At 40.4% G+C, this 23,658-nt stretch overlaps 1 protein-coding gene across 1 annotated transcript; it reads right to left on the bottom strand.

The window, feature by feature from the left end:
* Positions 1–1,993: 1,993 nt before the first annotated feature.
* LOC125241152 (protein kinase C-binding protein 1-like) lies at positions 1,994–22,546 on the bottom strand. Its single transcript, XM_048149492.1, has 20 exons — positions 22,383–22,546; positions 21,136–22,164; positions 20,353–20,600; positions 19,577–19,661; positions 13,921–14,101; positions 13,257–13,427; positions 12,915–13,090; positions 12,358–12,468; positions 11,840–11,958; positions 11,632–11,730; positions 9,676–11,555; positions 9,233–9,453; positions 8,848–9,030; positions 7,875–8,009; positions 5,516–5,660; positions 4,870–4,993; positions 4,564–4,684; positions 3,833–3,926; positions 3,346–3,452; positions 1,994–2,969 (listed from the first exon to the last, which is right to left on the bottom strand). Exons 2-20 carry the CDS (start codon positions 22,141–22,143, stop codon positions 2,856–2,858), a joined length of 5,322 nt encoding a protein of 1,773 aa, XP_048005449.1. The 5' UTR covers positions 22,144–22,164; positions 22,383–22,546; the 3' UTR covers positions 1,994–2,855.
* Between the last annotated feature and the right edge of the window lie 1,112 nt (positions 22,547–23,658).

Here is a 23,658-nt window from a genome sequence, read left to right as displayed (position 1 = left end):
AAATAGGTAGTAAATATTGACTAAGATATCAATTAGTAGTGTTGTCTAGAACTATGTAAACCAAAAATGGTCCAGACATCCTGACGTCAGAATGTCTGGCCACTTTATTCGCTCGATTTTTCGATATCAGTGGAGGTACCAAATATATGTACTCAGGTACCAAATAGTATCAAATAGGTACTAAATTTTAGTATGTACTAAACATCAAATATCTGTAGTGGTCCAGGGGTCCTGACGCTCACTAAATGAATTTAGTGAGTATTCAAAAAACTATTAAATATGCACATATTAATGGTTAAAAAGTAAGATAAAAAGATGCTCTAATTGTAACTTGAACTAAATTTATCTAAGTGTAGCATTTCACGGACTAAAAACTATCAATTTTACATTATTTAGATTTTTTTCTTGAAAGGACTCTGGTTGAAAGAAACTGGAAAGAAAACGAAGCCTTAATATTGCAGTGACATGCGGTGCCTACGCTTCAATTGAGTGGGATCAGTGCCATTTTCTACGGCATCCAAAGAGGATCGAGTATTATAGAGAGTTACTGTCAAAGTAAAATGTGTAATCACAGTGAATAAACTGCCATCTCTCGACACAAGCTTAAAACTTTTGAACCTCAGTTTTGACAATATGGCCCATATTCTTACCTTGATATGTGTTAAAATGTCAAATATGAATATTAGCGCCATCTAGCCGAGCGTCCCCCAAAGCTGTATCGCCATCTAGGTCAACGTACCTTTTTCTGTATGGTTTTGAGGTACGTTTTTTTCTTAGACTTTATCTGTCTATACGGAGTTACATATGTCTTTGACGGCATCCAACCATGGAGGGAAAGGGGATGGTGAAATTCTTAACCCTTATCCACACGGGCCACTATAGTTATTAATTCTAATTTGTAATTAAAAAAACGTGTTCATCCGACTGATACTTTATTGAATCTAAATGACACTTTAGTATCCGACATATTAGTCCTTGCTGGTATACACAAATAATTTACAGAATAAAACAGCAAGGTGATTCCTGTAACAACACTTGATCAATTTAATCACTTACTTATTGCACATGATGTTTTTGACTGGGGTGGTGTAATAATACTAGGCATGCACATCTATTTTCGCTACTGTAAATTGTTATAATAGTTATTTGTTATACAAGGGGGCAAAGTTGTTTTTTAACACACGAGAAGTAAAATACATTTGCACCCGAGTGTAACACAAAACTTTTCCCCTCACTATAGCGAGGAAACTACAATGCAAAAAATGCGTTTATCACTGCTTCCAGGAGTTCCACAGGTGGTAAATCATCTTTATTACTAGATTCACCTACTTTTATCAACTTTAAAGTAGTTAATTTGACTTTATTCAAGGTCAAATTACTTTACCCACTAGTGGATAAAATGCGTTTTTACCCGCTGGTATTAAAGGACAAAACACGTGTTTCCGAGCTAGTGAGGGGAAAAAACATTTTTAAGGTTTTAAATTTGATTAAATAATTGAAAGAGTGGCCCTGAAGCTTTAGTAGTTTCATGTGCTCTGCCTACCCCTTTATGGGATACAGGCGTGATTGTATGTATGTATGTATGTAAATAATTGAAACCAAATGGAAAGACAAGTAGATAAGATAAATTAACGATAATTTCAAATAAAAAATAAAATAAAAGTTATTTAGCATAATTCGATTTGAAAAATTTAAAATTCACGAAACAATATAATACTTAATCGTTGGTCAAAGCTAAAGTGGAAGTTAGAAAACAAAAATAAGGAACTTTTTTTTATGAAAACGCGAAGCGATAAGACCAAGTGTTACTGACTATATCAACATTTTCAAATTAAAATCAACAGCATTCTATAAGTAAGAACAGCTGAACAACTAAACAAATATTCTATGCATTTCGAGTCAACTTAAAAATTAGCAGTCTTAATAATAATTAATAAAACACTGAACAGAGTATCCTGCGTGTAGCTGCAGACTACTTATTCATATTTAGGAAAAAGCACTCATTCCTCATTATTGAAGTTAGTCGGGCAGAGATCACCGTACCCAAGTACGCGTTCACGTCGCCGCGCCGCTCCAACCGACACGCGACAGCGGGTCATCACTCCGCGCCCAACAATCTGATATCTATCATATTACTGTCGCGTCTGATATCTATCATATTAGTATCGAATTGGCGCATCGCCGTAGTGTTATGCAAAGTCGTTAATTGGTTTCGTTTTATACGAAACATTATACATTTAGGTAATTATATATATACAAACCTACGAAAGTAGCGTGTAATTACATTTCAGTGTGTGATACACGTATTAATAATTCAAAATTATTAATTCTTTTGAAAACACTTCAGTATCTAGTCTCATTTTGAACTTTTCGATTTTTAAGATAATTCTAACATAGGTACAATTAATCATATAGATAGTGTTTTCAAAGTAAATCATGTACTATCCCGAACGATATCACAACGTTCTTTAAAAAATACGTAAATGTACAACAAAAAAAACATCAAATTACTACCAATAATTCTTAAAGGGCCGCTTTAGGATTTGGCCGGGCCTGCCACGGCCCCACCAAGCCATCACAAGTCACTATCAATCTTTACACAATGTCAGTCGAGTTCACTTAGTCTATACGTAATTTCCGCAACAATATGTTAGTAAATCACTGTACAGTTTATCTTAAATAATAGGGAAGTTTCAAGTCTTAATCGACAGAAATAGATCGAACTTTAGCGTAAAAATGCCAATGCACGTTTGAACAGTTTCAAGTGGAGTGTGTCACACCATTATCTACACGGCCCTCCGCTGGTGTAGCTGAGAGGAGCGGAGGAGGTAGACGCCGGTGGTGGACAGCGTGCCTCAGTCGCGGCGCGCGCGGGCCGCGCCGGCCGCCGCCGCCGCCGCCGCGCCCACTATCAGAAACCCGCCCGACGACACCACTCGCTTGGCCGCATTGTCATCATTATTTATCAACTGGAAAATAACACCAATACACAAATTGCTTGTTTGACTAAAGTAGGTAAGTTTTTCTGTAAGTAACAAAACAAAATCTTCTATCAATCATACTGTAAGTCGAGAAATCTGGTTCCAAGTCGATTAAGTTACGAGTAATAGGGAAAGGCTTGCTCTATATTTTGGCAATCATACTGTGATATTTCAAAAACTAAGTACAGGCCCCGTAGCCGAATGGCATTTCTGCGACGCGAAACGCCGCAGAAAGGTAGTCTGGCTATGTCGCGCCAATACGCAAGAGCAATGGAGATAGATAATTAGATAGCTACGAAAGAGATATTATCGTGAGCGTTTGTGCATTCGGCTACGCACACTGGGAAGATTGTAGGTTGGTTACCTGCTTGTTGGCTAGGAGGGGCGCGGCATGCGTCGGGAGCGCGGCCTGCTGCGCTGCGCCCGCGCTCTTCGTCGACAAGTGCGCGTTGCCTTCATCCGCGGCGCTCACTGCAAAAACGGCCGAAATATTACAACGGTACGATAATATATCCTTTGGGCTCCTCCCTTGAGACTTGTCAGAAGCCGGTGTTGCTCTAACTGGACATAATAAGATGACCTTACTTTTTAAAGAAATATATTACTTAAAGACAGAAGTAAAAGTGCTAAGTAGAACTAAGAGAAATACTCAGTTTATTCATATAAATTTACACGGTACGTAACGTGACGTTCAAAACGTCGGGCCAAATATATACGTAAATGTTACGCAACAAAAAATTTAGTTCTATAAATTATACTACGAAACAAACGTTCATTAAAAATTTGACAGTTATTAGATTTCGAGTGCTACACTGCATCGCTGCTAACGAAATGTGAATACAATATGTTACCGGCAACGGGAAACTTGTTCTGGGCTTGTTCAGAGTTCAACGTCCGGGTGTTTGTCGAGCTCTTGGCGGTCACTGTGGGCGGCGAGGACGCATTCTGAAACGACAATATTGTATAAATAATAAATAAACAGTTTTTCAAGCTCTAGAAGGCTTGGGTTGTGGGTGGTACTTAGCTTAGACAATGATACATTTAAATGATATAATATATATAAATAGGTACTCAAATAAGGTACAGTGGGGCAAATCTCGACTGGGTACAACAAAATACACATTGCATTGCAGCAGTAGCCTGCGCATTATGTATGGCGCTGAAACTTGGAGCTTAAAAAGATTGATGCTTTTGAGATGTGGTGCTGGAGACGGATGCTCAGGATCCCATGGACTGCTTTTATAACAAACGAGTCAATACTGCGAGAACTGAATATCACCAAGCGGCTCTTAACTATTTGTCAGGAGAGAATACTCAGGTTCTTCGGGCAAAGGAACATTATGCTCGGCAAAGTTGAAGGCCGACGCTCCAGGGGTGGAATACCGATAAGGTGGGCTGACACCGTGAAGAAAGCTTGTGGTTCCATGCAGATGGCAGTCCATATTGTCCTAGACCGCGTCAAGTGGAAAGAAATCACTGTTGGTCACGATCCTCAGCCACGAGGGAACGACTGAGAAAGAAGCCTGCGCCTGCTGGCTGCAGGCGGCGCCCTATGTCACCAGGCGGCGAGAGAGTACCGTACCGTGCGCTGCTGCGTGCAGTGCGCGTAGTGCTGGCCCCAGTGCGCGCGCTGGCACGGGTAGTCGCAGTACGACGTGTTCCAGCAGCAGTAGAACTGCGCCTCTTGGCTACAGTTGGCACACCTGTCACATAATACATAATTATATTAATAAGTGCCTTTTTGTGTTGGAAATATGCCAACATATTTAAGGTACTGCTGCGGTAAGGTAAGACTGCGGACGCTTAATCAGATAACTCTTGTGTGGCCCCTGTGGTCCACACTGTGCGTGCGGCCATTTTCAGTCACAGACGACAAAAGCTGCCTCACCATTGCTTGGACTTGGCGTTCTTGACGGCGGCCTCCAGCTCCTGGTGCGCGAGGCGGCGCGCCTCGGCCACGGCGCGCGTCTTCTCCTTGTCCATCGCCGCTCGAACCTCCACCAGCGCCACCTCTGGAGGATCAAACCATTTTAGAAAAATCTATTGGCACTCCAATGAATGAGAAGCCACATTTTTAATAGTTGCAGGGCTGGTTGGTACCTGATAAAATGTTGCCACAAATATTCTTTCAAAATCGACACATTTACGTTATTTTTTGTTATTACTCAAATAAATGTGGCGCCCTGCAAAATTCTTATTTCATACACAATTTTGGGACACATTTTGTCATATATCATATGAGTACAGAGTATTTTGAAACATGCCTGTAATTTACAGTTATGCACCTAACCAAAAAAATTTCATTTTGTAAAAACCGGCCGAGGCTAAGAACACTCCCGACTAAGTAATTCAGCTTTCAAAACAAAAAAAAACTAAATCTAAATCAGTTCATCCGTTCGGGAGTTACGCTGCCACGGATTGACACACTGACAGACAGACAAACACAACAAACTTATAACGCCCCGTCGTTTTTAGGTCGGGGGTTAAATAACGCTCAGTTAGGGATAGCGAAGGATTGTCAGTGTGTCCGTTACCGTTAGTGCGGCGCAGCTCGGCCAGCTCGTGCTGGTAACGCCAGCGCTCCTGCTCCAGCTGCAGCCGCAGCGCCGCCGTCTCCGCCGCGGGCTCCTCCACCTGCACCAGCGACTCCTCCAGCAGGTGTCGGAAGAACTCCGCCAGCTGGAACAGAATGCCAGAGTTACTACTTCACTCCGATTAAAATACTGGAGCGATCTCAACAGAATAGGCTAGTTTCCTTCCAGTCAAATCAGCTTCTTTTTAAGAACTGTCAAAACGATTTGCTTATATGGAAATACTATGAAATACTGAGGAGTGACGTCACGGTCAATTCATCTACTTTATATCTTTCTCTTTGACTTATTAAATAGAAATTATGTTTAAACATAACTTCTGTCCATATTTTTCTTCTAATTATGTGGTGATTTATTTCGTGCACTGCATAGAATATTTTATTTTAAGTGTAGGAAACTAGCCTATTGTAGAGATTTGAATTCTTATTGTAGAGATTTTGTTTTTATTAGGTATTATGGCAAGTATTTTGTCGCTACCGATTTAAGAGTTAAAGTAAAGTCAGTTCAGCCTTACTTGTCCAATATAGTAAACAAACGAAACGTCAAATATGGTCAGACAATTACTAAGGATTGGAAGTGTCGATAAAATGATGTAACTTAACGATAATTTCGCTGCTGACGTCATCATAGGATTTTCAATTTTACGTCGCACAATATCGAAATGAAATGAAATGAAATATTTATTTTCCAAGTAGGCATATTACAATGCGCTTATGAACGTCAAATAAAACTACGCCGGCTCTAACCCTACGCCTCAGCCTCGAGAAGATTTCAGTCCCCCCTCAGTTGGAGGAGGGTATCCACTATGGGACCGGCAAGAAACTCGGCGGGCCACTTCTTTTCAAAACATTACATCTTATAATTAACATGCATTAAAAAAAACAAGATACAATTTAATAAGCAAAAGTGTTCATAAAAAAAAATATTAACACAAGAAATTATACAAAGTACAAAGCTATTATGATTATTAATAAGAGATGTTAGAGATGTATAGAGTCTCTAAGTGTCAAAGTACATCTAAGAAAATTATACATGAAGAAAAAAAACGAATAACTAAAATAACTTTAGAGTTGTAAAAGACTCTTGTTGTCTTAAGCAAAGGAAAAAAATATATATATATATATACTTAATCTACTTTTTTTCCTTGGAGATGTATATGGTCTCCAAGAGTCAGAAAGAAAATAAATATGTCATCCGTTCGTAATTACAATTATTGAGGAAAATCGTTCTAGAAATGATATTATTCAGTGGTTTTTTGATTGATTTCACTTTGTGAGTTTATTTAATTTATGTAAGTGTATAATAACATTTTAAGTGATGGTTAATGTGTAATTCCAGAGAAAATGGAGATAATGTTTTCCAGCAGTGTTTGTTTACATGATTGGACAAGTAAGGCTGAACTGGGTGTAGGAAGCGTCATTTCTGTGGGCTATTTCACCACATCCACAGTGACATTGACACTTGACACTGACAATTATTTGCCCATTTTTTGGGTTGATAAGTAACATTGTTACTCAGCGTTCATTTCCTTGTTGATCAGGCAATGAACGAAGAAGTGTCATTGTCGGGCGACAGTTGTCACTTTTGTGCAATAAGCCACTGGACGGTAGTAAGGTCAATACGGGTAAGCGTGTCTGATCTTCATATTTGGCCTTTTTACTCAATGTCACAGATGTTTTTGCGAGTTTATACTTTTGCTACTACCAAAGACATATATAACTCCGTATAGACAGATAAAGTCTAAGAAAAAAAAACGTACCTCAGTGCCATACAGAAAAAGGTACGGTGGCCTAGATGGCATTACACCTTTGGGGTACGCTCAGCTAGATGGTGCTAATATTAATATTTGACATTTTAACACATATCGAACTAAGAATATAGACCAAATTGTCAAAACTGAGGTTCAAAAGTTTTAAGCCTGTGTCGAGAGATGGCAGTCTATGCACTGTGATTACACATTCTACTTCGACAGTAACTCTCTTTAATATTCGCTTTGCTACTACTCATGATTAGTAGTGTAAACATATGAACTTTCAATAATCACTGATCATTGTTCTAAACAGGGTAAATGTGAAGGCCAGACACACTTTTCTTTATGACATACTTACCCATATTGAGCTTACTAAATATTAATTCTGTGGTATATCGTCAGTACTTTTAAAAAATCTCGTATCTCACGGTGTTCCTCAAAGTTAGAACGCAGTAAGTATATACATTCCATACATACTTACTACAATTTTCTTTTCATTGATAGACGAAGATACAAGTTTTTTTTAAAGTAGTGACGATATGTTGGTGATACCTTGAGCGAGTTGTGGTTGAGCTTGGCGGTGAGCGGGCCGGCGGAGGAGGGCGCGGTCAGCTCGCCTATTTCAGTGCCCGCCGACAGCGGGTGCTGCAGCGCCGGCCGCTGCTGCAGTTGCGGGGGCGGCGGTAGCTGCAACACGGACTTTATTATAGTGTAATAGCTTTTGCCTGCGGCTTCGCTCGCGTTAGAAAGGGACAAAAAGTAGCCTATGTCACTCTCCATCCCTTCAACTATCTCCACTTAAAAAATCACGTCAATTCGTCACTCCGTTTTGCCGTGAAAGACGGATAAACAAACAGACACACACACTTTCCCATTTATAATATTAGTATGGATTAAACATGTGGCGTTCAATGCCTACACTACAGGGCTTGATATGTATGTTTGCTATGCTTCATCTGCAGTAAGGACAAAATGATGTTGGAATTATTCACTTACCTTTTTCTAATAGAAAGTCGCATATAATCATAGCATAGTCCAGCTTTAGAAATTTTCAATGAAAAAATCGAGAATTTGAAAGTTAAACTAGTGGGGACCAGCTGAGCTAAAAATTGTGCGCAATTACAATACTTTTCCCAAAATAAAGAGCAATTACTTTATGTAATTGCGCGCAATCACAGTTACTTTATCCCAAATAAAGAGGGCATTAATTTCATACAAACTTTCAGCGTTTCTATTGACGTCTAACGTTTAAGGCCGAGTCACACCGGATGCGTGCAAAGCGCACGCATACGTGCACGCAGGCGGTGTGACAGATCTTATGAGAATTCGTGTTATACAAGACACTCAAGACAGCGGTAAGCGCACGTGCACGTCTACGCATACGCATCCGGTGTGGTTCGGCCTTTAGTAACACTTAAATTTGATTAATTGCGTACAGTCTTTCACTCGCTCACGCCGTTCACCGTCGCTGACGCTATAGCCAGCCCTGCACACATGTTTACAGTGTGTGGTATAGTTGACCTACCTCACTGGCGGGCGAGGCGGTGGCACCGGACGCGGGAGGGGCCGGGGGAGGGTTGACGGGCGCGCCCGTGGGCACGAGCGCAGGCGGCTGCGTGGCCGTGGCGGCCGGCGGCGCGGGAGCGGGCGCGATCGCCGCCGGCGACGCGCGCTCGCTCACGCCGTTCACCGTCGCTGACGTTATGGTCTGCACACATAACATTTTAAATTACAACTATAGGGCTCATTCATGAGTCCGAATTGTTATAGGACTTAATATTACACGGTCACAAACCAAAACAGGAGTGTATGTATGTAGTAGGGAACAAGATTGAATTATCTATATTACACTGTCCGACCTCCGATGATGGCACATGGGTATCGTATCAATAATGAAGTTGCATACTAACCTCGCCAGCGCCGACCGACATGACCGGCTGCAGGCTGAAGGTCCACTGGCCGTTGACGGAGGTGATGAGCGGCACGGTGTGCACGGTGGTGGGCACGGCGGGGAAGGCGGGCGCCAGGAGCGCGCCGGCCACGCCGCTCGTGGCCGTGGCCGTCGTGGCCGGCGGCGGCGGTGGCGGCGCCATCGGCAGCAGCGGCGGCGCCATCGCACTCACGCTCTTCACTGTTATGTTAACATAATAATTATACAAACTACTACTAAATATGATCTCTTTATTTACATCAACATATTTCCATAATTATATAAGAAACTAAGACTAAACTTAAAAGCTAGCTAATGTCTAAAATAGGCCCTTGAGGCATTGCACCAAGGATAAAATGCACCTACTAAATTAATGCAAATCGTATTCCGCTCTCTATAAAACCTTGGAAGATAAAGACTCACCGCTTGTTGTAGGGAAGAGCGTGGGTGTCCGTGGAGGCGCGGCCGTGGCAGAGTTGGCCGCCTTGAGCGCGCCGCGCACGGGAGACTGCGAGATGGGCGGCTGGATGGGAATGTACACCATCGAGTTCTTATTAGTCAACTCCGACCTCCCGTCGTCGGGTTTTTTCGGCTGCGGGAAAGTCTTCTTGGCGCGCGGCCTGACGTCCGGCGGTTTCGGAGACTTTTTCGCTGCCGCCGGTACCGAAATCACTTTGCTAATACGCACTTCGCGTAGATTAGGAGCCGAAACTACCGGGGCGATCGGTCGCGGCCTCAGAGACTCCAGTACGGTTGACGTTTCTTGCGGAGCATCACAATCTTCATAGTCCATCGGTTCAGATTTAATTTCCACTACGACATCGTTCGATTTCGCCTGTTTTTCGGGCGGAGACGTCATTCTGGCGAAAGCTCGTACACCGACTTTGCCGACTTGCGAATTTGCTGGCGGATCGAATCCGCTTCTCAGTTTCTGTAGCTTGTTTACTGCATCTTTCATGTTGCGCACGTTATCTGTGCTGGTGGGCGTGAAAATACTAGAGTCGGGGTTGACCTCGACCGTAATGGGCGCGGTTTTGGAGCGGGTGGCGGGCGGCGCGGCCGGCGCGGATGCCGCGTCTGCCGCGGGGCTCGCGGCCGAGGCCTTGCCGCCGCTGGCCGCCGCGCCGGCGGACACTTCGCTGTTGCTGCTAGTCTTCGGCACTTTACGAGCCACTACTGCTAGGTTTGTGTCATCGTCGTACTGTATTCTGTCTTTAGTAGCTTTTATCACCTTAGAAGTGCCTGGTTTGGGTGAAAAAGCGTTCTTTACTGGAGCACTTTTTTCCTTCTCGGCTATCTTTTTACCCTCTGCGCTGGTATCTGTAAGTTTATCAGCAGGTTTATCTTGTTTCGCGTTAATTTTTCCGGTGTTATTGCTGACATTTGAATCGCTTGCTGTTTTATTAGTAGTTGAACTAGGAGCTATAGGGCCATCTTTATTAGTTTTTTCGCTACCGATGTTTTTGGTACTGGGCGTTGCTTTGGCAGCAGTTTTATTAGGTGTAGCCGTTGTCACCTTTTCTTTGCCACTATCTTTGTTGGGCGTCGCGGTTTCGGTCTCCGTGTCCTTTATTTTGTTTTGATTATGAGTCTGTTTCACGATGTCAGTTATTTTAGTTAACGTGGCAGCTTCGGTAACTTTGTCTTTAGCATTTACCGTAATAGTCAACGAAGCATCTTTGTTACTCTTGTCGTTAATTTTAATAAGGACTGCAGATTCTGAACTTTTTTCTTTGTCGTTGACTTTAGTTATAGTAACAGATTCTTTCGAGGATATTTTGTTAGGAGTTTTGGCCGTGATGGTGACCGGCGACGCGGGCGTCTTGTTTGAGGTGGTCGTAGTTGGAGTATTTTCGTCCAGTTCAATAGTCTCAACGTTGTTCGGCTTGTTACTCCTCGAAATTCTTTGATTTGGAGGAACAGGTTTTTCGGCTGGTTGTGTGCTTTTGTCTTTGTCATTATTTTTTGGTGTATCAGATCGAACGGGTGTTTTATTAGAAGCGGGCACACTGTTTGTTTTGGGAATTTTATTGGGTTTGGGCGTGGCTTCGGTTTTGTCGGATGGGGGCGGGCCGGCGTCCAGGTCGCGGGGCTCGTCGGCGGCGTCGCCGGGCTCGCGCGGCGTGGGCGCGGGCGCGGGCGCGGGCGCGACCTCCTTGCTGCTGCTGACGACGGGCGAGTCGGTATTCTTAGGCGCCGGCTCCTTGCCGGGGGTGTCGACCAGCCGCCGCTTCTCTTTGGGGCTGCTCTCGACGGGCCCCTTGGTTTCGGAACGAGCCCGCTTGCGAGTGCCCACCTGGGGTCTGCAAAGGTAAGCGATAATCAGTTATACCAAATGTCTTTGACTCTCATTATGTAATGAAAAATATTACCCCTTACTTTTCAACTGGTACCGTTCCTTCCTTTCCTTCATTTTTCACAGCTTCTTCAGTTTTAGAGGATTCTGTATCCATTTGTTCACTATCGCTAACTGCATCCCTGTAAATAAATGAAAATTATCAATGTCACTTCTGTTTCTAGGCAGAACTATATAGCATGTTATAAAATAAGTAAGTTGGGTATAAAACAAGTTTAGGTACATATTTACCCGGCATTAGAGTCATCCTTCGACCCCTTGGAGTTGGAGCGGCTCTTGAGGGCGCGCGCCGGCGTCTTCGACCGCCTCTCGCGCACCGGGCTCCGCACCTGCCCGTCAAACGACGGTATCTGAAAGATATTATTTTAATAAAATGCTGGTGACACAAAATATTGCGCAACAATGCAGATGCACATTTAAAAGGAGAAACAGATGAAGCTGTATGTCACCTAAAAAAAACCTGTGAATAGCTACTATGATCAAAACTTTCTCCATTGTGGATCCACTAACGCAGCAGGTCTAATTTCTATCCAATTGAAATCGTTTCTTCTTTCTTCAGCGCTGTCTGTTGAACGCAACTTTTCTCTCCAGAAATCTGAGCCACGAGACAGATATAGTAAGCACTGCGACCTGCTGCGTTAGTGACGCCACCTCGAAGACCAGCGTATTCTTCAGAAAACTAGACTAGAATTATGTAGGCATGTGAATTATAAATAATATATGAGTAATGAGATGCATGATCGAGTTACCATATACTTGAGCGCTTCTTCCAGCTTGGAGGCCTCGAACGTGGTGCGGTAGGGCGCGTACGCGAACTTGTCGTACTTGCGCGAGATGTTGCGAATATGCTGCTCTGCTTCCTGTACAAAACGTACAAAATACAAGAGTTATTTCATTATTCTTTATAAAAAATATAGCGGCCTATTCGCTGGCTGGATTGGTGCTGCCCTCATTTTCTGGGCTTGTCTGTGTCTTTTGGAGTCAAATTAATTCTATCGACCACCGCATTAAACTTTGACATGCCCAAAACATGGATTTTGTTTTATGTAGGTACGTGTATTTTTGACAATCAGCACCATACTTATTGATTCTAAGAATATGAATTGTTTCTAACGAATAAATGGTTATGAGATAGTAGCAGGTAGGACCTACATAGCAAGTATAGCAGGCTATTATTGCGTGCGGATGTTGGGGTCGCGCTCGCAGTAGAGGTAACAGTCGCGCGCGGGCACCGGGCACCCAGGCGCGTTGAGAGTATCGTCGTTACCATGGTAACGGATGGTTATGAGACAGTAGTCGAAAGTACCTGCATGGCCTCGACCATGTCCTGGCGCTTGGTGCGGAAGTTGTTGGGGTCGCGCTCGCAGTAGAGGTAACAATCGCGCGCGGGCACCCAGGCGCGGTCGTGCGCGCCGAAGAACCGCACGTCCACCAGCCCGGCGTGGCTCACCGTCATCGCCTTCGCCGGCCAGTACGGGAATCCTGCGAACGGTATAACGATTGTACTGGATTGTCACTTTTCTTTTGGAAGATTACTCGTAGTTTAGGCGAACTGTGGCTATTGGGGTGGGACGTGTGCCTGGTGTTTGTGGCGCCTCGATCTGCATCTCCGGTCAAACTAGCGCTCTCTGTGTGAGCATGAGCTAACCTTTGAGCTTGGCCCACAGCAGCAGGTGCGGCGTGGAGCAGACGTCGGTGAACCAGGTGGCGCGGCGCGCGTGGGCGGCGGCGTAGCACTCGGGGCACGCCTCGATCTCGCCCATCTCCGCGCGGCACGACCGCACCAGCGCGCGCGCTGTTGTCGTCAGCTTCGACTGCACTGTTACACGGAAAACGTACAATTAATATTCTTGATAGACCAGGAAATCTACATACAAAATCAATAATAGCATTAGCTTGTATTTTAAGATGCATTAGATCTCAAAGATGACCAACTCAATTCACGTATACATTTGCTTTTATTCTTTTATGTTACTTCAGAAGAGCATTTCATTCACTCTTTGGATACAAGATGTTTAGCTGTAGGTAAGTCAGTTTTTGCTTAAAAAATAGGAAGGTGGGTCTCGAGTTTTCGATTTACTTTCGCGTTTATTGGCGTCTTTCAACTATATATGTACTCAGTACCTAATGTTACATGGTGTAAGGCAAAACTCAACAGTTTGCAACCTATAAGTGATGTCCTCACGCTGTATCCCGAGTTCCTGTGTAGAAATATTTGTACATGTGCCAAAATCTGTGTTTAATGTTTTTGTGTTACAAAAGAATTGGTTGTAGGTCGCTGGAGGCTACAGGCTATAGAATACTTAACTTACACGTGTTGAATATAATACTGTTGTGCAGTATCCAGTGCGCGTCGGCCAGGAAGGCCTCGGTGCTGCCGTACAGCCCCTCGTCGATGTGCTCGCGCATCAGCGCCAGGTCCATCGGGTGCACCACGTACTTGTCGTAGTCGGGGAACACGGACCGGTCCACGCTCTGCAGGAACGGCTCCGACTGCAACACACACTCTTTTGTTTAAACCTCACACCATATCATAGGAATTACTACATAAACAATGGCATTCTGTTTAGTCCCTCAGTTAGATCGTGCAAAAATACTCAATGAAATAATACAAAAATACAGAGCATCACACTTCCGGATTGGGGGCTTGTAACGTCACTTTTAAGTAAAAATTGTACCAACGCACTGTACCGTCGTCATTTTTCGTTTAAGAGAAAAAAAGAAAAAATATGTGGATTTTTTTATTATCTAACTGACGGACTATAGTTATTTGTTATACAAGGGAGCAAAGTTGTATTTTAACCGAGTGTGGAATTGCAACACGAACTAGCGAATGGATTCTAGGGTTAAACTACGAGCTAGCGAATGGATTCTATGGTTGAACCACGAGCGAAGCGAGTGGTTCGAAAATAGAATCCTGAGCGAATCGAGTAGTTCAAAAATAGAATCCTGAGCGTAGAGTGTTGCAATACACACGAGGTAAAATAACTTTGCATCCCGTGTGTAACACATAACTTTGCACCTCACTAAAGCGAGGAAATTCACAATAAAAACAACTGGAACATAATTGCACAGAAATAAGTCAATTTGCGTTTATTACAATTTTCAGAATTTCAGACACCACAAAAGTTTCAAATTAAGAATCAAGAAGAAAAATCTATTTGGGTGCGTTCCGTTTCACGCGTTTTGAGATTGCATTGTTACTTAAGGTGCGTTCTGAATAAGTACAGTGGAAAAGTCAAAAATACAATTTCTTGTACGATTTCAAGTGTTTTATGGTAAAATCATGTTATAAAATTGTTTGAATTTAATGTTTTTAGTCGGATACAATTCGATATGAAATAATTTTTACGTTCACATCACATGATTTGTTAAGACAATTTAAGCATAGGGAGAAAATTGTCCTGTCTGGGACATGCCTTACAAGAAATTATATTTAAAAAAGTAACTAATGACACGTTCGGATTTCAAATATTCTTTGCACTCTTGTGGATAAAATGCGATTTTGCTATCTGTTTTTAAAGAATAAAAAGTCCTTTCCGAGCTAGTGAGGTGAAAATTTGTTTTTTTTGTCGTCTCGCCTATGCTAGAGAGAGGACATGTCGCAGCTTTTACAGATGTAGTGCGAACAAAATCTTTATGGCCAGCCTTAGCACAAAGTAACCTCATTGAACTATTCACCGGCAGAACACAACGCTACGAGTAAGGTATAGAAGTGAGACAAAAGGCAAAATATTTGGTCGCTGGAGAATGTGTGTTAGAACAGAAAAGAAAAGAGACTTCACTAATAGTTTTAATATTAAAACTGCTAAAACATGACTTCATTTCGTAACGCAGGTCGTGTTTTGCTTAGTTTAAAACTATAAAAAAGATTATTAGAAATTGATACAATCTGTTTCATATAATTATGCTTATATTATAACATATGATGTACCTAACAATAGAGTTAAAACTTTATTATGAAATTTATGAATAACAAAATCAGTCAAGATAGTAAATATAGCCAAGAGAGTTAGGCCTAATTTAGACGGCGTGCGAACTCGCATGCGATTTTAGTTAGATTGCGGGCAGGTAAGGTTACATACAATCTTGTACAGCCATTAAATACCGCTATGTAATAAAACTTGTATGCGATATTTCGTACCAACTAAATAGGCCCTTGGGCAATAAGGGCGTGTATACAAGTTTCGCCATATATACGTGTGCAAATATATTTATTAGCTTGACTGTACTAAATAAGTTTCGCAAGTTTAACTTCGTGGCAAATGGCAAGGCAGACTGATGCGTAGCGACTCATTTTTTAGCAAAATGCTTTATTATCTATTATTGACATTACCACAAGGATTCATATTATAATGATAGGCGAGCAAGAAATATCTATTAGATAATTTAATACTTAATATAGGTAATATGGTTAAATGGCGAGTGGCTTCATTTTTGTATGTATGCATGTCGATTTTTACTCCTTCTGAGTGACCTGACAAAACTTTGAACTATAGACAGTGTGCATCAGAATGACTGACCAAAGTGGCAGATCGATGTTGGAGTACCATCAGCATTTACTACCTATTTGCTACTATTTACTACCTATATTGACATATTTGCTACCTAAGTTAGAAAAAAGATTTTCCAAAAATAATGTGGGCAGTCATTCTGACGTCAGGATGACTGCCCAAACTGAGTATGTCGGGGTTGGACCCCTAATTTGCAACAATGTATATACTATGATTTACTACCTATTTGCTACCTACACATATATTTTTTTCAGATTTTTTAGGTAAAAAATAACGATTTTATGAGCAAAGTATTATTTTTAGAGATTTCTTCCATAAAGTGGGCAGTCATTCTGACGTCAGGATGACTGCCCAAACTAAGTATGTTGAGGTTGGAGCCCCTAATTTGCAACAATGTATGTACTATGATTTACTACCTGTTTGCTACCTGCACATATATTTTTTTCGGATTTTTTAGGCCAAGATTAACGATTTTATAAGCAAAATAGTTTTTTTTGTAGAAATGTGTTTCATAAAGTGGGCAGTCATTCATACTTCAAGTTGGACCCCCTAATTTGCAACATTCTATGTCCTATGATTTACTACCCATTTGCCTACTTACATAATATATGTATGTTTTCAGATTTTTTTTAATATGAAAAATTGAATAAAATGAAATAAATATAGGCCCCAAGGCCCCATTTGCCTACCTAATATAAAAAATAATTATAAAAAAATAAAATGAAAATATATAGATATTATATGTAGGTAGCAAAGGTAGTAAATCATAGGACATAGAATGTTGCAAATTAGGGGGTCCAACTTGAAGTATGAACGACTGCCCACTTTATGAAACATAATTCTACAAAAAAACTATTTTGCTTATAAAATCGTTATTCTTTGCCTAAAAAATCCGAAAAAAATATATGTGCAGGTAGCAAATAGGTAGTAAATCATAGTACATACATTGTTGCGAATTAGGGGGTCCAACCTCGACATACTCACTTTGGGCAGTCATCCTGACGTCAGAATGACTGCCCACTTTATGGAAGAAATCTCTAACAATAATACTTTGCTCATAAAATCGTTATTTTTTACCTAAAAAATCTGAAAAAAATATATGTGTAGGTAGCAAATAGGTAGTAAATCGTAGTATATACATTGTTGCAAATTAGGGGGTCCAACCTGGACATACTCAGTTTGGGCAGTCATCCTGACGTCAGAATGACTGCCCACATTATTTTTGGAAAATCTTTTTTTTAACTTAGGTAGCAAATATGTCAATATAGGTAGTAAATAGTAGCAAATAGGTAGTAAATGCTGATGGTACTCCAACATCGATCTGCCACTTTGGTCAGTCATTCTGATGCACACTATAGACACACTTAAAGTAAAACAAAACAAAACAAAGCCATTGCAGCGCGGGCGCAAGAATCAGCAATCTCAAAACAATCATATGCAGCGCGGGCGCAGATTTATTATAAGGCCGATAGGATAGTCCACTATCATATGTTTATCATAGAAATATGATCATAGGCAACATGCCGTCTGCCGTCCTTTTTCTTCACGTTGGAGAAATGCCTCCCGCATACAGTTCTATGGTCATATTTCTATGGTAAACATATGATAGTGGACTATCGGCCTTACACAAACATTAACTCTCTAACGTCAATATGTGACGTTCCCCAGAAAAAGGTACAATATATGCATACGATATTGTGCACAGTATTGGAGCGTGATTAATAATGGCGCAAGCGCTTACCGCTAAAAGATCCCTTTTCCACCGGGAAATCACATTTTGGCAGAGGATCCTTGTGCCGACGTCTTTAATTATTGATTTAAGTTACTAACCAAGAAAACATTAAATAATTTGTCATGAATAATTTGTTATGTAACACCTCGTAATAACTTTAAATTACAATTACTGTCTGTAACCATAACAATTTTTATTTTATCAAACGGAAATTATTTTATTACTTGGTTTGGTTATTAAACAGGTTCTTAAGCAACAGATTCCTACGATTATGCTCGTTATATTTAACGCAGAATCAGCGCCGTAGTAATAAATTCATAATACGTATTTAATAAACTATGTATTAATTTCTTCTTCCATTACTTAATCATCTTTAATTTATATGTTTATTGCAAAAACTCCTATTTTATATATGCATGACAAATAGGTACCTAGCTAGTTTTGAATAGTTACTCTCTTTCATTCCTTTTTTCATATTTGTATAACTACAGTTTTTTTTTAATAACTTAAAATATTTAGTACAACTAAAGGAAAGCATGCACAGCGTTGTATTAGGATCAAGCCGCTTCTATGCGTTGTATGCACGGGCTCAGCTTACTACGCATTCGGCTATTATTAGCACAGAGCGAGACAGCGTCAGCGAGCCGCGGGTATCGATCGAGTCGGCGCGCGAGCGAGAGGGGGCGACTGCGTCACGCGCCGCCAGCGAGGCCCGGCCCGGTAGATAAGTGACAAGGTCATTTCACCGAGCCCCGAACGGCGCCCGCGCGAGCTGCCGCCGCCATTGTTGATGGTCATTGCAATGCGCGGTGCAAGTACAATCAAGGAATAAACATAGACACTCGCTAATCGTCGAAAATATATATGTATACGTGACTTTATTCTCGCACATTAACGTAGTGTGTACATATTTATTTTATTACTGTACACATTTTTAGGCCTCCATAAGTTATTTTTGGTGCCTATATTTAATACCTTGACTGTACCAAAATATTTTTCAATCGCTATTTGCAAACGCTACTATGTAATTCGCTTTAAGTAGAGCAGTTATTGACGAGAATTAAATTAAAATATTTACTTTGTTACTGTTAGAAATATGATTGCCGTTTATAATGATGTCTTGATCGCTTCTTTAACTATTTTGTTCACGAGACTAAATATTAAAATAACTATTATGGAGTCCAAAGTAACAATAAATACTTATTGCTGAAATATTTATTGAAATATCTGAAATATTTATTGCTGAAAAGCTAAAATGATCTAAGTCTAAGGGAAAGTCTCATTGCTGTATAAATTCGCATTTATGCCACAATAATTTGAATTTGATATTTTAAAACATTGTAGCTCTCAGTGTTGTAAGTACAGTCAGCATCGAATATTTTGATATATTTAGCGCTTTGGCTATCACAGTATATTCGATGCTGACGGTGTCTTGGTTTTAGTCCCTAAATATGTGATGGTACATGTATCTTTTTGCATGGAATGCAATCAAGTTTTCATGTGATATAGAATCTACACGTAGAAAGGCAAATTTGAGCACTTAATATTCTTTAAATAAAAGACAAATGCACAAACATATGTAGTGCATAACCTCAAAATCATACATGAGGATAATTGCATGACATCCAACATAAATAACAAGATAATCTGGTAAATGATAAGTGATAATTATTCTCCAGCAACCAATAAGTTGTATAACAAGTAAAGAATGGAATAGATTACCCCAGCGACTTCGGTCATGCGCTGCAAAGCGTACTTCAGCAGCTCACACAGCATTCCTAGTGTTGTCTTTTTCATAGCAAGGGATCTGAAACATACAGTTTTACAATTAAAACCAATTTGGGAGGTGATTCATATTAAACACCTGGGTTATGAGTACTTGCGAGATTTTGGATGTCACAGAACGAAATTTATGGAAGTACTATATCCCTAATTTCGAGGGTTTACTGGTGAAACCCGATAAGTTGAGCAAACTGGTTTTTTAAATTTGAACTATGTAAACTTCCACAATGTTGTTATTTCAAGGACAAATTATCTCGATTTATTGGGTTTCACCAGTAAACCCTCGATTTAGATAATAACAAACATTTATCACAAATCGTCCTAAAACTACCAAAATGATTGGTTCTCTCATGCCATTGTTCCTAAATTATTGTCTTTCTAAATCTAATAGTAATATGTAATGGAATAATTAATAGGTTCTTACTGTCTATTCTTAACCGTTGGTTTGATTCCAACAAAAGCAAAGTTAGTTATAAATTTGGATAAGAGGACTGACTGAAATTCAATGTGTTCTGATAATACAGGCAATAACGGGCTTTAACCTTAACAAATAAAAAAAAAGTAAAAGTCTCCTTATCTTGTTTGGAGGTTAGATGATATTACAATATAGTTCATAGAATAGAAGCAGCTGATGCTGTATTCTAATTTACTTCTAAAGAAATACGTAATGTCTATATATTAAGAGCAAGAAGCTATTAAAAGTTGTGAAGTATTACCTGGTATCGGAACTTTCTGCATGTAACACTGTCATGCACTCAGGGCACACCCAATTCTTTACAGAACTGATCTTATTTTTTTCCGAGCCGGTAAGACACCTGTAGTGAAAGGCCCGGGGGCAGACTGTGCATTTCAATGAAGGCTGCGGCGTTTTCTCCCCATCATTCATGTCAATGGACCAATGACATCTCCAGCAATATGGGTCAGAACGAAGCTTGTTACATTTTTCATCTACTTTAGATTGGACCTAAAAATAAGTCAATAATTAATAAGAATCTCAAAGAGCAAATAATAATAAGTAGTCCTTGGAATTAGACTATATGTATGCATAGACCAAGAACCTGTTTATGATTGCTTGTAACTTCTTATAGTTATGATAGATTGGACATTTTTTATTGGACCTGAACTGTTACTAAGTTCTTTTTTCATATGCACCTGTCAAAAATTGTTATTCTCATAGCAACCGTCATATACAAATGATAAAATTAGTAGAAGTAGTATGGAGCAATTCTGCTCATAAGCATACCAAAGGTTAAGAATGTTAAGATATCAAATATCAGTGGCAGATTTGCTGTCCTGTCTGTCCTATTATTAGCCACCCCTTTCTCTGTTCCCATTATAAAGAATACCACCCCCAACAACTGCCAACTTTAGGCCTGGGCCCTGGGCCTATGGTTCTTAGAGCAAGTCTGCCACTGTTAAATATAGGTAATTTAGGTAGATATAAAATGTCAAAAGGCCTCAATGATTCAAATCATATGAAATTAGTAAGGCCAACAAACCTGTTCCTGAGTAGGACTTCGGTTCTTGGCAATGCTGGGAGAGGAGTCAGTGGCATTTTCTTTGATTTTTGGGGCAACTGTTTCTTCATCAGATGCAGCACTTTCATCAGAATCTGCATCTTTTTGAAACTTTCCTGTGACCGAGTTGAGAAATTTTCTCACTTTGTAAACAAATTCTGGGTTTTGGGATCTCATGGATCTCTTTCCCACTCTTTCTGATTTCTCGCTTGAATTACTTTTTTGGGAATTACTACTACTACGCCTGTTGCCTTGAATGTGATCAGCCTCAGGAGTATTATTCATATTAGTGCTAGAAGTATCTTGAGCAGCTCTTGCAGATTTTCTTGTTTTGCTAGTCAATTTTGTACATTCACTAATAATTTTAGATTCTTTAGCAGAGTTAATCAGGGACTTCAACTCTCTACTAATACTTTTATTATGTTCCTTTTCTGCATCACCAATGTTTTCTGACTGTGATTCATTAGAAGGATCTATATCAATATTCAAGGTGCTATCATTTTTATTATCAACCTCATCCGATGTGACATCCATCGCGATATCTTTTGGAGATGTAGAGTCTACATCTGCCGGCGCCGGTGGTTCTTTCTCAGGAGTATTTTGTGTTACAGCTGTAGTTTGCTTGGCTGACAGTTTACTTTGAGCTGTTTGAGTTTCATTTGCATTTGTCTGTGTAGTAGGTTGCTTGGTTGACAATAATTTAATTGGAGACAAAGCAGTTTTATTAATTTCTTTGCTTGTAAGAGGTAGTAATGCTTCTTGTTTACGGGGTGACTTATGTACGCCATCGGTCTTTGTAGATTGACTGCAGGGGGGACTACTTCCTTCCATCACAGCCTGAGCATTATCTTGTGAGTTTGAATCTGCTTTCTGCTGTGTGTCCTCATCTACTTTCTCCACTGCCACCACTATTTCAACATTGCCATGTGAACCAATTACCTCCTGCGTGTCTGGAACATCTGCAGTGGTTGAAGACACGTGGGTCTCCATCAGTGGTCCAGGGTTCTCCACCTATAGCAGAAAAAGCCGATTGATATTTTTAGCAAGGACCATCCAGTCAAAACATCGCGAATTCTTCTACTTTCTTCGTCTCTGTAAGTATGTGGATACGGTATACTACTAATAAATCGTTAAAATACGCATGAAACTAGTCATGATACATGCAACTTCATCAAATACTTACCTACTTTCAATAATCATACACCTCATACCTACATTCGCGAACTTACCTCACGTTTTATATGGTTTACACGTACTCAAATCAAATTCCTCCGAATCCGCTCTTTTATTATTAGTATTGTATTTATGATACATAAGTCTTACAAACCGTGTTTATTTTACTTTACACTAAATTTTATTAGAACAAGAGCGAAAGAAAGGAATCGCACATCGCCATCGCACATAACTCTTTAGTTTGATTGGTCAAAACCAAAGCAAAGGTGGATAGATTCTTTAGGGCTATAGTGTTGCCAGATGAAAAAACAAATTTATGTCTCAACGTAAAAATGGCGTACTACATTATGATAGTATTGATAGTGTTCATTTGTTTCTTACTGTCATAAGACTTAAAAAAATGATATTTAGAATAAAATATTATATTACATTGAACTCTCTCAATCGGCTAGTACATTTGAAATGTACAGTTGGTTTGGTAGCCACTTGTAATCTGAGTTTTGCCGTCCTTGCCCATTAGTTATTTGACTCTTGATTGCTATCTAGGAACAATAATAATATTATTCTGATTTCTATGACGTACGATACTTCATTTAAGCATTATCTTTGATTTAAGTTAGCCGTATAGGTGTCATAGAATATTTTTTTGGGGATTTTATGGCCTGGTTTGCGAAATGAAGATTTTTTTCTAATGTTGCCATTTCATTGAACCAAAATAGTTCAATCATGTTCGGTTTGGTTCTTAACACAGTTGGCTCGTCCAATTTAAGGGGTCATATGAGCTCCATGGGTGAAAAAGTGAAATGTAGAGATGGTAGGGCTTAAAACCAAAGCATAGGTATTTTCCATTACGGCACAATGGTGTTCCCTACTGATGGCCGGGTGTCTTCGGTGCTGAAGCCACAGAATACAATTACAAAGAAACGAGCCGCACGTGCGCAGCGTCGGACGATAGGGTTGACTACGGATTAAAAAAAATTAATACCTATTCAATTATATTCAAGTCTTGGGTCCTTTCTAGGTATATATACAGTATTTATATTATTTTTGTTTAAGTCCCAACGTCACAAGCCTTATTGAACGTTTCCGTGGGACATAAATTACATAATCGATAGTAGAAAGTGTAAAATTGTCCTATTTTATTCATGATGTTTATTTAACTAAGCATTATTAGACATTCCACCCGCGGATATCGCATATGAACCTTTAAAAAAACTCGCGACGTATAGTAACAATAGAAAGTGCGAACGTGCGTTCCGTGGGAATGCGAGCCACCCCTGATTAGGCCGCGAACTCGCGGCCGCCCGCATGTACTTGTAGCGCGGCGATAGA

This window comes from Leguminivora glycinivorella, chromosome Z (genome assembly GCF_023078275.1).
Source record: "Leguminivora glycinivorella isolate SPB_JAAS2020 chromosome Z, LegGlyc_1.1, whole genome shotgun sequence".
Lineage (NCBI taxonomy): Eukaryota > Metazoa > Arthropoda > Insecta > Lepidoptera > Tortricidae > Leguminivora > Leguminivora glycinivorella.
This window is presented reverse-complemented; position numbering and strand designations above follow the sequence as displayed.